At 43.4% G+C, this 15,342-nt stretch overlaps 1 protein-coding gene across 6 annotated transcripts in view; it reads right to left on the reverse strand.

Annotated features, from left to right (window-relative positions):
- The window catches only part of ZFPM2 (zinc finger protein, FOG family member 2), an 869,848-nt gene that overhangs the window by 20,771 nt on the left and 833,735 nt on the right, over positions 1-15,342 (reverse strand). For all 6 annotated transcript variants that reach the window (XM_033933812.1, XM_033933814.1, XM_033933811.1 and 3 more), the window contains one exon: positions 6,545-6,751. In XM_033933812.1, the coding sequence (XP_033789703.1) occupies positions 6,545-6,751 (207 nt within the window). The remainder of the gene's footprint in view (positions 1-6,544; positions 6,752-15,342) is intronic.

The raw sequence follows: 15,342 nt of genomic DNA on the forward strand, positions 1-15,342 counted from the left end.
GTGATTGGTACATAATCGGTGCTGCTTTTGTAAGGTGGCTGCCAGTTACAGTGCCATTTGGAGAATCTGGCCCAAACTACTCTATTTTGCTTTCTTGTGCCTATTTAGAAAGTCTAATGCTAATCTAGTCACTTAGGCCCAGGTTCTATAAACAGTGCTTAAGCGTGCCTTCATTATTGCCACAGCTCGTTGCAGTTGTCATTCATCCGTTAGGCATGCTTAGGTAAGCTTAAGTGTCTCTAGGCATCCTAGAGAGAGGTGCCGGTATATTAAGCCAGGTTTTACTTGGCCTAAGTCTAGTAACGCCTATGTAAACAATGCTTATTCTCTGTCCCTAACTACTCCTACTTTTCAGATGGTCATCATTAAGCATCCTAAGAATTTTGCACTGAACTATTAATTGGTGATTTGATTTTTTTTTCATTGGCACTGTCAATTACTGCACCATTTAAAAAAAAAAAGTTGATATCAGAATCCAAAGTTAGGCATCCTTGATTAGGGCACCTAATGGTACCTAATGTAGGAGTCCTATAAAGATTCTGACCTTTAGGGGGTAATTCTAAACAGTGTGCCTACATCTAACCATCCAGAGCAGGAGGAGACTGACCATATAGGTAATTGGGTAGCGCCCAAGGGCCCGGAGCAGTAGGAGCGCCCAGCTTTTCCCACCATCTGTCCGCTGTCAAGCTTGTGCCCTGTTCTCAACTTACTCTGCCCCTTCCAAGGTAACTTCCTACTTCAGCAAGGGCTGCATGCAGCAGAGAGCAGGCCACATGCTCAGCAGCAGGCAGCTGTAGGGAATCACTGTCGCTGCCATTCTGCTACAGAAATAGGTATTTGGAGGGGTTGGAGCCCAAGAACCTTATTGCCCAGAATGGCAGGGTCCACGAGCCTTATTGCCCAGGTGGGGCCCAGTGCACCCCTGGTTCAGAAGGTACTTAGGTGGCACCAATCCTGTAAAGGAAACTAGGCACTTACTCTCCTTTATAGAATGCTAGTGTAATAGGTGAAATAGGTGGCTGTAATTTAGGCATAAGCACTTACCCCAGGCAAGTGCTTGTGATTAAATGCTGGAGACAGGATTCTGTCTGTATGTGCGCCTGAGTATAAAATATTCGCTATGTAAGATAAGCATGTGTTTATAGAATAGCACTTGGTGGGGGTGGGAGGAATCGGTGTGGGCTACCTTTTAGATATGTTATTTTACTTTTAATTCCAGTTATAAGTAACCAGGGCCCTCTTTTACTAAGGTGCGCTTAGCGTTTTAGTATGCGTTTAGCACACACTAAACCAACGTTTGCGCTAACCGCTAAGGTGTCCATAGGATAACACGCACATGTTAGCGTTTAGTGCGTGATTAGCTAACGCTAATATTTAACACGCGCTAAAAAGCATAGCACACCTTAGTAAAAGAGGGGGTAGGTCTCATTGCATAAAATGGGACATGTGCTAAAACGACATATCTTAACAGCCACCCACATAGGTGTAATGTTGGCATTAACTTGCCCATGTGAAAATAGTTTACATGTAAGTGGTGCACAAATGTTTATATTCACTTTATTGAATTACCCCTTCAGAGGATAATATAATATCAGGACTCCAGAATAGGAGACCACGTAGGTGTCTTTATGTGAAAGCAGTAGAGTTACATAGCTTTTGCCATACCTAATTTGCATATTTTGACAAATGGCTATGTCCTCTTCAGCCAACCAGAAATGAAGATCCGGTCAAGCCCCACCAACTCTCTCCTGATGTTTGGGTTGGCGTTCAGCAAAAAAGAGGCAAAATTATACACATAAAGCAGGGTTAGAGTGGGGTTGTGCAAATGGGAAAGGGCTTAAGCAGGGTCACAATGTCATATTCGGTGACATCATCAAAGGGGGCAGGGAAGGGTGCAGAGTGGGTGGGGAGGAACACAGAGCGGGCTAAGCTTGGCCAGATCCTCACTTCTGATTAGCCGATGGGACCCAAGGTGGGTGTAGGCACCTTACAAAATATGTAAATTAGTTTTGATAAAAGCTATGTAACTATGCTATTTGTACAGACTAAAGGCACAAAGGTGGATATTTACAAAATTGGCTCATTAAACCTATAGAAATTGTGATTAAAGTGCATCTGTGTGCATTTACGCCAGCTGAGGAGCTACTGTAAATGCATCTGACTGAAGTGAAGGCATAGTTAGGATTACCAGACGTATGGATTTCCCTGGACATTTCCGGTGCTGGAGTGCATCTGTGCATGCAACGTGATGATGTGTGGGGCTGGATTTGGGGGGGGGGGGGTGTAACAGGGCGGGGCTGGGGCGGAGCAAGGCAGACTTGGGGTGGACGACCCAGGGGTGGAACGGAGTAGGGGCCACACATCCTCTTTTATCAGATGGAAAATCTGGTAACCCTAGGCATAGTTACGTGTGTGCTTTGTGTCTGTGCACACTGAGCACTCTCACACCTGGATCACATAAAGGCACATGCTTTTTTTTTTACATTCTTTAATGTGCTCATAAATAATTCACAGGACGCCATACGGTGAAAACATTTTACCAGTGGTGCATAGCATATTCATATCATCGCACATGAACTTTTTACCAGTGCGCTTTACATGAAAAAAAGTGAAAAAAACCCCAAACCCCTTCAAACTCTTATCTTGCGAAAGCTATCAAAGGGTTGACCCCAGCTTTAACATGAGCCATGTTTCGCATTTGCTGCCTTAGAAAGCCAAGGAAAAGTGTCTTATCTACAGTGCCTCAATCCTTGGATGAATGAAAAGATGCCCCAAATCTTAGAAAATATTGTGAGAAGAAATTGCATTACATGCGGGGTTTGCTATTGTGAAATTGTACTGGTCTATCCCTGGGTGTTTATATAATTTTTGATATCCCCCATGTTGTTTTGGATTCTTTTATGTGCGACACAATTTTATGAGGCCTTTTACAAGCAGATATATAGAAACATAGGAAAACGAAGACAGATAAAAACCATATTGTCTATTTTGTCTGCTCATCCATACCATCTACTTTCCTTTCTCTGCCTTAGAGCCCTATGTACTTATCCCATGCTTTCTTGAATTCAGATACAATCTTCATCTCCACCACCTCTGCCGGGAGGCCATTCCACACATTTACCTCCTTATCCATGAAGAAGTATTTCCTCAAATTACATCTTCATCCTATGTCCTCTCATTCTATAGCTTCCTGTTAATTGAAAGAGACTTGCTTCCTGTGTGTTTATGCCATAGAGATTTTAAAATATCTCTACCATATCTCCCCTTCCAGCCTTATCTCCCCCTCTGGATAAAGTGCTGGGTTTTGAAAAGCTGTCTGCACTCCTGGACATGTCCTCAAAATGAGGACATGTCCGTGGAAATCCAGACGTCTGGTAACCCTACTCCCAATCCCATGATTCCCTCTTCCCTCGGGCCTACTGAGATAACTGGTGGTCACAGCGTAAGTCTTTCTGGCAGGAGCGTGGCCCTCCTGCACCTGTCTCCTCACGGTTGCCTTCTAAAATGGCTGCCATGACCTCTTGCAGCAGCTCGCAGTACTACGGGAAATGTCATGAGCAGCTGTGAGAGGTCGCGGCAGCTATTTTAGAAAGCAGCTTTGAGGAGGCAAAAGCGAAAGAGCCACGCTCCTGCCACAAAGACCCCCATTGAACTACCAGGTACCTCGTTAGGTCTGGGGGAAGGGGGGTGGTTGGTGGGGTTGGGAGGGAAATTAAAAGGTCAGGGCCTGGAGAGCTGCAGTCACGTGCAAGAAGAGCTGTATGTGGCTCACGAGCCGCAGGTTGTTGACACCTGCTCTAGACAGACTCCATCCTGTTTATTAAGGTTCTACTAACCCAATCTATAATAGTAGCGCAAAGCTGCTTTGGTGCACCAAAACCTGGATACAGGATTGTAGTAAGGGCGGTTCACCCCGGGTGCCATGTTGGTGAGGGCACTGGCACCCTTTCTCCTCTCTGCCCCCGTTCCCCACCTCTTCCCATTCCTCTCCTCGATGCACGTGTCCCTCTTTCCTACCTCCACACCTCTTGTTGAAGTTGTTTTTCGCGGCGGTCAACAACGTGCTCTTCGCAACCCCGTCAGCTCTCCTGCTGACGTCACTTCCAGGTGCTGCGCATAAAAAGTGATGTCAGAGGGAGAGTCGATGGCGTCGCGAGGAGCATGTTGTTGACTGCCACAAGCAACAACTTCAACTAGAGGTACAGGGGAAGGGAAGGGGGGCGTGCATGGCAGGCGGGATCGGAGAAGGCGCAGGGAGCAGAGACGAAGACGGGGGAGGGGGCACCCCTTCTCCCGCTATGCCACTGCTTAGGCATGACAGTTTACGAAAAGCCCACGGCAAGCTGCTAGATGGAATGTCCATGACACACCCATGCTCCACCCAATTAAACACTTACCCCCTCTTTTATTAAGGTGCGCTAACCGATTAGCGCGTGCTAATCGAATTAGCGCACGCTAAACACTAACACATCCACAGACTAACATGCACGCATTAACGTTTAGCGCGCGCTAATCGGTTAGCGCACCCTAGTAAAAGAGGGCCTTAGTGCAGGTGACACCTTAAAACCCAGGAAATGTATTGTTAAACCCTAAAGTAACTGAAACTAACCCAGCCACCTCATATGTGGAATACTAAACAACTCCTGTGTGAGCACAGTAAAAGTAAAAAAAGTGACTTTGCTCATTGTATATCCCTAAAGGAAACTGTATAGCTCCTACCTGTTGGAAGTGACATCGTGATATTGTATGAAATATTTCTTCAATAAAGCCCTTGGCGTCAGGCAGCCATCTTTGTGAAGACTGAAGATGTCCTTTTGGATGCTTGATAATACAGGTGATCCTTTTTTGTGTGAAAGTTTATATGCTTTAAGTTTATTAGAAGATACGATTTTTAAATAAATTTTTTTTTTTTTTTTTTAGTTCAATAGTTTTTATTGAATATTATAAGAAATTTACAGAAAGCAGTTCAAACACACAAAATCTGAATAAGACACAATGGTATAGAAAAAGTCCATATCTATAATCATTTACTTACAACCAGATTAATAAAAAGAATCTAGGGTATGTGTAACTGCTATTAGAAGATATATGAAAGGCAGAAAAGCAGGGAGAGTGAAATAAGAGAGAGGGAAAGAAAGAGGGAGAAAAAGAAAAAGAGAGGGATAGATAGATAGAGAGGCAGAAGTGTCTATTGGTTAGAATGAACATATGAATCTAAGAATGACCAAGGTGATTTATTTTGCACCATGTTTGTGGAGAGTCGAGAAATCATGTTTTTCTCATATGCATAAGATTCAAATTTGTGATACATGCTCAAAGAGTTCCACCAAAAGGTGTAGTCAAGTAGCGAGGATGATTTCCAATTTTTCAGAATATGCATAAGAGCTGTTACAAACATATGATATGACAGGAAGGAACGTTAATTCCACACCCCGAGGCAACTAGGTTGTGAAACGCTAGCCACCGTAAGTGTGACAGATCTCCTGTAACAGATAAGTTAGATTGAATTGCATTGCCAAAGCCACTCAAGGTTTTTGGGTGAGGAGGTTTTTTTATGCCAGTGATTGCCCCTTTTATACCACCTATCCATTTCTGGCAGGGAGGTAGTTGGGTGCTGAGATTTTTGCCTGCTCACACAGGAGGTGTTTAGTATTTCCTGGATGAGGTGGCTGGGTTAGTTTCAGTCACTTGTTACAACATACTTCCTGGGTTTTAAGGTGTCACCTGTACTACAGTAGATATATATTTTTGAGAAGAATTGTTTGATGTTAGATCTGTTTCTATTTTGTTTTTGTACTCGCTTTTTTTTATTTTGCCTATCCAGTTATACAGTCACTAACTGTTGCATGCCATGTGACCAGCAGTTTTATAAAATAGTTCCTACCACATATGCAAGTAAATACCAATTTGTGACATTATACAGTCATGTAAGTGTTCCTATACTATAAGTCAGTGCTCACAGTTAGCACCTAAGTTTAAGCATCCTTAATACACATTACCCTTCATGACGTTTCCCTCCCCACCCCAGCCTCAAGGACTTCAAATGATACTACTGGAACATCCTGAGATGAACTGTGGAACAGAAGACATCAGGTCATATCCAGATAGGGTTACCAGGTTTTTCAAATGTAAAATCCGGACCCCTCAGGCCCACCCAGTTCCACCCATTCCCACCCCTTTATGTCCCAGTCCTGCCACAATCCTGCCCTAGCCCCGCCCCCCTGTTGCCTGATCTCATTGGGCAGGAGGGCATCCCGACGGCGATTTGTTGGAAGCTTTTTAAAACCCGGACAAAGTGCCGGGTTTTGAAAAGCCGTCCAGTTCCCTGGACATGTCCTCAAAAGGAGGACATGTCCAGGGAAATCCGGACATCTTGGTAACCTTATATCCAAATCAATAGTGCAAAGCCACTGGGCCAAATCATGATTGTTGTTTTCTGATCTGATTATGGAAATACATCTTTTAAATTCTCATTTACCGTTTTTCTAATTCTGAAACCTCTATACAGATTCAGAAACATTTTCCCATGCTATTTGACACTCACTGTTGACAATAGCTGTTGGTAAAATAGATGCCATAGCAGCTTGTTGAGGAAGCAGCTGTATTGAGTCTAGTAGGCGTGCAGGGTACATGCCCTCTGAGAGAGTCATCTGGCTAGCAGCTTGCAGTCTTGAATCCAAATCCACAACAAAAGCAAGCAGCTCTTCGCCCTCAATAATGGCCTTGGTTGTTGTGCACCAAAGTTGTCCCCCTATAAAACAAAATAGCTGTTGACATTTCACCCTCGGAAAAAGAAACTGAAGCAAATTCTTGAACAACATTCAAACTGGTCATGCATACCTATTGGTTAGGAAATACCGGGGCCCTTTTACTAAAACTGCACTAGAATCTGTTGCAAAGCAAGATTTAACACTGCACCTTTTAGGTGTGGTACCCGCAAAGAGTTAACGTGGGAGCACTTACCACTTTCTATTTAGGAGGCACTAAAGGCTAAATTCAGTAAATGACACCTAAAGATAGACGCCAGGATGCAGGGCGCTAAGTGCAAATTCTATAACGACGGTTCTGGGTGCCATTAGAGAATATTAGCTTAAGTATAATAAGAATAAGAATAAGAATTTATTTTTTATATACCGCTATACCAAAAAGTTTGAAGCGGAAAGTTAATAAATACAGTGTGAATAGGAATAACATAAGATATAAAATAAGCAAATAAAATTGGAATAGATCAGTTAAAACATGATATTTTTTTATAAAAACACGGCATGTATTAAGTCGTCAACCTATCAAATAGTCTTTAACAGTTTTCTAAAATCAAAATAAGAAGTAGCCTCCAACATAGTTTTTCCAAGCCCCGTATTCAATTTAGCGGCTGGAAAGTGAAAGTTCTCTCAAGAAACTTCTTATATTGACAGGATTTAATAGATGGATAGTTAAACAGGTTAATCCTACGTGTACTCTTGTTAGAGTGACTCAAGAGAAAATGAGGGGCAAGATAGTCTGGTAACATACCGAAAAAGTATGTAATCTCACACCTAATTTTAGGCATGAGCATTTATTTATTTATTTAAGGCATTTATATACTGCCTATCAAAGTTATTTATGCGGTTTACAATCAGGTACTCAAGCATATTTCCCCTAACTCTGTAGGTGGGCTCACAATCTATCTGACGTAGCTGGGACAATGGAGGATTGAGTCACAAGGAGCAGTAAAGGCTGATGTAAGTGCTCATGCCTACCTTCTGGCATTTAGCTGAATAAATATAAGTACATTGGAACCTTAGTTTGCGAGCATAATTCATTCCAGAAGCATGCTCGTAAACCAAAGTGCTCGTATATCAAAGCACATTTCCCCATAGAAAACAATGGAAACGCGGGCGATTCATTCCACATCCCAAAAAAGACACCCCCACCTCGAGGCCACCCCCGAGAACCGGCTTCACCCACCCCACTCCCTGGAACTGGGATCGCTCCCCGCCCACCCAAACCCTTACCGCGATCGGGCACCGGCACGCAGCACCAACCCACAGGACGTGCCGGTGCCCAAAGAGCCTGCCGCCTGCCACTGATTCTGCTGGGCCTTGAGCATCTGCGCATGCTCAAGGCCTTCTGGCTTGAGAATCTCATTAGAATCTCAGAGAGAGCGGGAGCCAGAAGGCCTTGAGCATGCGCAGATGCTCAAGGCCCAGCAGCAGGGCCGCCATCAGAAATTTCTGGGCCCCTTACTGAGCAATCCTATTAGGCCCCCCATGCACCCCTTCCCCCCTCCCAACGCCCCCCCCTTCTTCCATGGGCCGAATACACACATACTTTTCTGCTAATGCTCCACCTAAGCCAGTCCCGTAAAATCTTCTCACGTCCATTGGGTGATTTGGCATAGAGGAGATATTCATAAAAAGAATGTCCGTCAAGATCCTTACTCATAGACTGTGCCATTTGCTTTAAATCATCTTCCATCATTAATCCAAATTGCACAATTCTTTCTCTGTCTTTGTCCTGAATGGCATCTGGCCACATTGCTGGATCCTTCCAGTCAACAAATTTATGAGCAGGCGCGGAGAACGCATTTTTAAACAAATGTAGTTTATCCTTGTATTCCTTATGTAATTTTAATCATCCATGGATATGTTTGTATGTTTATTGTTCAAATGGTTTTATTTATTTCCCCAAATTGTTATATGCATTGAAAATATTTGATATTGCGTTTAAATCAAAATCTCAATAAACTTGAAACTTGAAACGAGTGCCCGTGAGATTGTGGGAGGGTTAAATACTCAAAACTTAGAAGAATAACAATTTACTTAAAGTTTTTGCTACGCTAGCTTTCTGGTATCTTTACATACAGTGGCGTACGTAGCATATGTAACACCCGGGGCCCATCATTTTTGGACACCCCCCCATCTGTAAGAAAAACATGATTTTTAGTAACAAACCACACATCACACATGAGTACCTAAGAAAAGGCAGCATCTTACATATTGCAGTGAGCAGTACATCAATACACCCATTGTAAAACTAAACAAGCCAGACCAATCAATCCTACACCGTCAATCCTAACAGAAAACCATGTCTTTCGAACACACAGAACACAGAAAACACCTTCGCCTAGTATGGAATATGTCATCACAAACTAACCCCTCACTCTTTTACAAAATGTAGTGTGGATTTTAGCCACAGTGGTAACAGCCCTGATGCTCATAGAATTCTGAGCAACAGAGCTGCTACCACCACGGCTGGCGCTAAAAAACGCTCCACAGTTTTGTAAAAGGGGGGATAAAATAGAAATACACAGTTTCAACGCTCTAGCTCAGAGGTGCCCAAACTTTTTGAGCTTGTGAGCTACTTTAAAATGACCAAGTAAAAATGATCTACCAACAATAAAATTAAAAAACACAAAGCACACTATACACTGAGAAAATGTTAATTATCATTCCTATTCTGGGTTTTTTTCAAAGAGGTCAAGGCAGACGACTCTATGCATTGTCACCTCAGTAACAACCATACAAAAATAGACAAATATACCCTCCATCCTTTTTATTAAACCACAATAGCAGTTTTTAGCGCGGGGAGCTGCGCTGAATGCCCAGCGCTGCTCTTGACGCTCATAGGCTCCCTGTGCTAAAAACCACTATTGCGGTTTAGTAAAAGGGGACCATATTGTAAAATATAGACAGCAGATATAAATTCAGAACTGTGCATAGTAAGTGAAGGGAAGTTTTCATCTCTGGGAATTTACCCAGTTAACTATTAAGTTATTTGGGCAAATTCCTTTGAAAACTGTGGTAATACTGCCTCCACTTTGCTAAATTTAAAATAAAATCATTTTTCCTACCTTGTCTGGTGATTTCATGAGTCTCCGGTTGCACTTTCTTCTTCTGACTGTGCATCCAATCTTTCTTCCCTTCTATCAGCCTGTATGCTTTCTCTCCTCCACACCTCATTCCCTCCCCCAACTTTTTCTTCCTCTCTCCCTGACCTTTCTTTCTTTTTTTCTGTTTCTCTTCTTTCCTTCTGTTTCCCTGCCTGCCCACTTTCTTTCTTTCTCCCTGCCGTTCCCCAAGCCACTGCCACTGCCGCTGCCATCGGGGAACAGGACCCACCAATGGATAACAGGCCCCAAAGCCGATGCTGACGCATGCTCTCCGGGCCGATCAGTCTTCCTCTCCCCGACGTCAATTCTGCCGTCGGAGAGGAAGTTCCGCCCAGCCAGGCAGCGATTGGCTGGCCCGAACTTCCTCTCCGACGGCAGAATTGATGTCGGGGAGAGGAAGACTAATCGGCCCGATAGATTAGATCGCCAAGACAAAGTGAGTCCTGGGTGATCAGCTCACTTTGCCTTGGCGAGCTACTGGCGCCCCTGCCTTAGAACACTGCCTAGGACCCTGGGGGAGCCCAGGCCCCCTGTCAGCTCCGGGCCCCTGAATGCAGGACTGGTAGTACTGCCCTGATGGCGGCCCTGCCCAGCAGAATCAGCGGCAGGCGGCAGGCTCTTTGGGCACCGGCACGTCCTGTGGGTTGGTGCTGCGTGCTGGTGCCCAGTCGCGGTAAGGGTTTAGGCGGGTGGCGATGCCGGTTTTTGGGGCGATGCCTCGCATATCGAGTCAACGCTCGGTTTGCGAGGCAAGATTTGCGAGAGTGTTTTGCTCGTCTTGCAAAACACTCGCAAACCGCGTTACTTGCAAACTGAGGTTTGACTGTATTCTGTAAAACCATGCCTAAATGTTGGGCTTGTTCCTGACTTGCCCATGCCTAGGGTCACCAGATTTTCCATTTGGAAAATCCGGCCCCCCTAAACCCACCCCCCAGGCCTGCCAAGTTACACCCATCCACGCCCGGTTATGCCCCAACCCCACCCCCAAACCCACCCTAGCCCCACCCCTGCCCCCCACTGCCTTCTCTCATCGAGCAGGAGGACATCCGCACGTGCACAGATGTGACGCAATGTCATCACATGCACGCGTGCATACGTGTGATGTCACTGCGTGGCATCCACATATGCGCGGATGCCCTCCTACCCGCCAGTGATTTGTTCCAAGCTTCTCAAAACCCGGACAAAGTGCTGGGTTTTGAAAAGCCAACTGGACCCCAGGACATGTCCTCAAAAGGAGAACATGTCCAGGGAAATCTGGACGTCTGGTAACCCTATCCATGCCTTTCCCATGGCCATGCCCCCTTAGGAGATGCGTGCTATAGAAATTAGTCTTGCTGTTTATAGAATAGGCACGTAGATTAGCATCCATGTAGCTCCTAATTCATGACAATTAGCACTTGTTAAAGTCATTTATTAATAGTTATTGTAATTAAGCAACAATTGTAAAATGCAAATCGCTTCATCTACTTGTAAGCAGGCTAAACATAAGAATTGCCATACCGGGTCAGACCGAAGGTCCATCAAGCCCAGGATACTGTTTCCAGCAGTGGCCAACCCGGGTCCCAAGAACCTAGCTAGAACTCAAGTAGTAAACCAGATTTTAACAATTAAGCCAAGCAGTTTACAAACCCAAATGACCCTATTTTAGGCACATGCTCAATTGCATGCCTATATTTAGGCATTTCCCCCCCTCCCACTTCTATACATGGTACCTAAAGTGGTGCGCATACATTGTTGCTAGTAACCGATGTACATGTTAATTGGCCTACCTGGTGCTGATAATTGGTAATTAAAACCTTATGACTGACACTAATTAAAAGTTATGCGCACAACTCAGAACGCATGATTCCGTAAAAGGTATGCTTCAGTTCCAGTGTGTGCATCTGAAAAGGGGGCGGGGTTTGGGGGTGGGTCAAGTTATGCACAAGTTTATATAATATGCACTGATGCGCACACAACTTATAAGCATACATTTAGGACAAGACCAACCTGGTGTAAATTGGTTGCGCATAAAAAATGATGTTACATAACTGGCACTAACCTGTGCTAAGCGTGATTCTATAACTTTTGCATAAATTTTATAGGACTTAAGTGCCATGCTGGTTGGTGCCCATTTTTTTAGGTGTATTATATAGAATCTGGTCCTAATCCCCCAATTTTATATATAGCGCCTAACGTTCTGTGCACACATCAGTACGTGTAACGTTACATGTGCAACTTGGAATGCACAGTTCTGTAAAATGCATGTGCCAATTTCAGTGTGCACACCTGAAAAGGGAGCATGATTAGGGGTGAATCATGGGCGTCGTTTCAAGTTATGTGCAAGTTTATAGAATGTGCGCCAGTGTTTACACAACTTAGGCACAGGCACATTGAATAAATAAATAAATTTAGGCCAAGAAAAACCTGACCTAAACGGGCGTGCCTAAAAATTATCACGCTGTGTTATTCTATCACTTGCATATAACTTTTATAGAATTGTGCTTAGCATTGCACTAGTTGGTGCCAATCTTTTAGGTGCAATAGATAGAATCTGGCAAAACTGTGCAGTTGGCGTGCAGTAGTTATAAATTAAACTAAAACTTAGCTTAGTTATCAACCAAAGGAAGCTCGACTCGGTTAACAATAATTAAAAAATACCAAATAAGTAAACAATCAAGAATTTTGATGGGACTAATTTCCAAAGTGTTTAGCAAATAGGAAATATTTTTTAAGATTTGCGGAAAAATTGAAAAGGACTAGGACCCCTCAAAATTAGAGGAAGTTCATTCCATAATTGAGAGAATTTGAAAATCAAAGATTGGCTGAAGTTCTTAATTCCTTTTCTTGAAGGAAGGAAGAGTTTGAATTGTTGAGTGCCTCTTGCATAGGAGAATCTACAAACATTCCATACCAGAGGAACAAAAGGAATGAAAATATCATATAGGATTCAAAAAGTAATGCGTGCACATTTAAATTGAATCCTGAGATAAACCAGAAGCCAGTGAAGGTTTAAAAGCAAAGGAGTCCCATGGTTAAATTTACTGGTTGGCTAATACTTCCAGTCCAATGCCACACCCTCTAATATAACATCGCTGAAAAATTCAGTAACAAGTGGATTACCTTGCCGAACTGGGAGGATTCCTCAAAACCCTTTAATATAGTTGCACAGCTGCCTAATTCCACACATTAACTGCACATTGACAACAATTTATTATTTCTATAGCTCTACCAGATGCACTCAATGCCGTATTATGGAATAGATTCCATACACGGTGCCGAAAATTGGGTGCTGATGAAATTCAGTGCTCGAAGTTCCTCTTCAGGATGAGCACTCTACAGAATAGTGCTGAGCGCTGAATTTAGTGCGCAGCTTTGGACGCAAGGACTTGCGCCAGCTGAAAGCTGGTGTGAATCCTGGCACGCATATTGGGTGCAGATCCATGACATTCCTTAGCAATGTGTGCATCTTTTGGGAATGCCCAGGTCCCACCCAGGCCCCTCCCATGGCCATTCCCCATTTTTAGATTTGCACAATCCAATTAGTCACCCATTGTTACAGAATTGCACGCAGGCAAATCTGTGCGCAAATCACAATTCATGCCAATTAAGTGCTTGTTAACGCCAATAATTAAATCATTGCCATTCCTTAACAAATTATTTTGGCACTGATCTGGGATTGGAGCCTAAATTTGGGTGACCCTTAGAAAATTCTGTATATGGCGCTATAGGTTGCATGCATACAGCCAATATGTGAGCACCAAGTTTAACAAGCCAATTGGCGCCAGTAATTAGAAATTAACACCTAATAATTGACACTAATTAGAAGTTACATGCACAACTTGTTAGGAGCTTTCTATAAAGTGGTGCTTGTAACTTTTATAGAATTGCGTTAAGCGCTGTGCTGATCAGTGCTGATTTTTTTTCTCTGTGTCATATATAGAATTTTGGTCTATAGTTTATAAACTAAGCCTGTATGAATATGGCTAGGGAATATGGAATATGGCTGTGCACTATAGGGGATTAAAGCATAAACCTACTTTATAAAGGCACATAGGCTCTCTGGAGCTATGAGAATAACACATTACTGGACCGTTCCGAGAATCATCTTAAAGCAGTGGAGAAGGCACATTTTTATTTGATTACTGCCACCTTGTTAATAGATCATAAGAGTTATAGAGCATTATGGTAACACTTAAAATTGGAGGCACTTAAAACCAGATTCTATGCTAACCTGTAACCCATCCTGAGCTCATTGGGGAGAACGGGATCGAAAATGAATTAAATAAATAGATATAAATGCAACCTATGTGTGCCTGCATTGTAGGCGTTGCTCTGCGTGGTTGTCAATCAACTGCTAAGTGTCCTTTATATTAACCTGCTTAACGGTGCCTGGGCGTGATTAGGCATCCTCGAGGTAAGCACAAGTACATTAGGTCAGGTACCTAACTCAGACATCTAGCAACGCCTAAGTCATTCACACCTATATTCTTCCCCAAGCACACTTACTCTTCAGATAGGCATCATTAGGCATCGGAGAGCCCCTTGACTTAGGCATTACTAAGGGCTAGATGCACTTACCTGCCTGATCCGAGCCCGTCCGACGAATTCACCAAACTGCAACATGCAGATCAAGTTTCAAGTTTATTAAGTATTTGATTGATCGCTTACTCAAATATCTAAGCGATTAACAAATTTTTCAATTTACAAATAATACAGGGGAAATTCTTTTTCACTGAAAGGGTGGTTGATCGCTGGAATAGTCTTCCACTGCAGGTGATTGAGGCCAGCAGTGTGCCTGATTTTAAGGCCAAATGGGATAGATACGTGGGATCTATTCACAGAGAAAGGTAGAGGAGGGTCATTGGGGTGGGTAGACTAGATGGGCCATGGCCCTTATCTGCCATCTATTTCTATGTTTCTATGGGTTATAAAAAACAGATGGACACTGAACAAAACTTATTAAATCAACGATTAACAAAATAAACGGATAAGGAAAACAAAGGGAAAGGCAGGGTAATGAAATACAATAATAATGATAGAAAGAAGGACGATTATGGTAAAAAACATTAGGAGGGAAATAAAAGAAGATGCCTTCTGAAAAAAAGCGAAATTAGACCGGGACTCCTAAATATCACAAATCGTGCACTCAGCACTTGGTGCTCTACCCCCCTTTCCTGAACACAAAGACACTACACAAGCGTTTTCAACTAGTGTGGAATTTATTAGGCCGCAGCCATACAGCACTATTACATCACAACTGTCATCAACTGAGCAGAATAACCAATCAGGTATGACCACCACATGATCAGGTGCACAGCATATGCCTCTCCATCCTCTCTGAATGTGGGTTGCCGTAACAGCTTCCCTTGCTCGCTGGACCTATCCCGTTCAAGGATGTGTCCTCTCATCAGCAGTACGTTGCTGTGAAGATCATGGCCTGGCCTCCCTGCCGTCCAAGCAAGGTGACATGCCCAATTTCCTAAGCAATG

This window comes from Geotrypetes seraphini, chromosome 2 (genome assembly GCF_902459505.1).
Source record: "Geotrypetes seraphini chromosome 2, aGeoSer1.1, whole genome shotgun sequence".
Classification (NCBI taxonomy): Eukaryota; Metazoa; Chordata; class Amphibia; order Gymnophiona; family Dermophiidae; genus Geotrypetes; species Geotrypetes seraphini.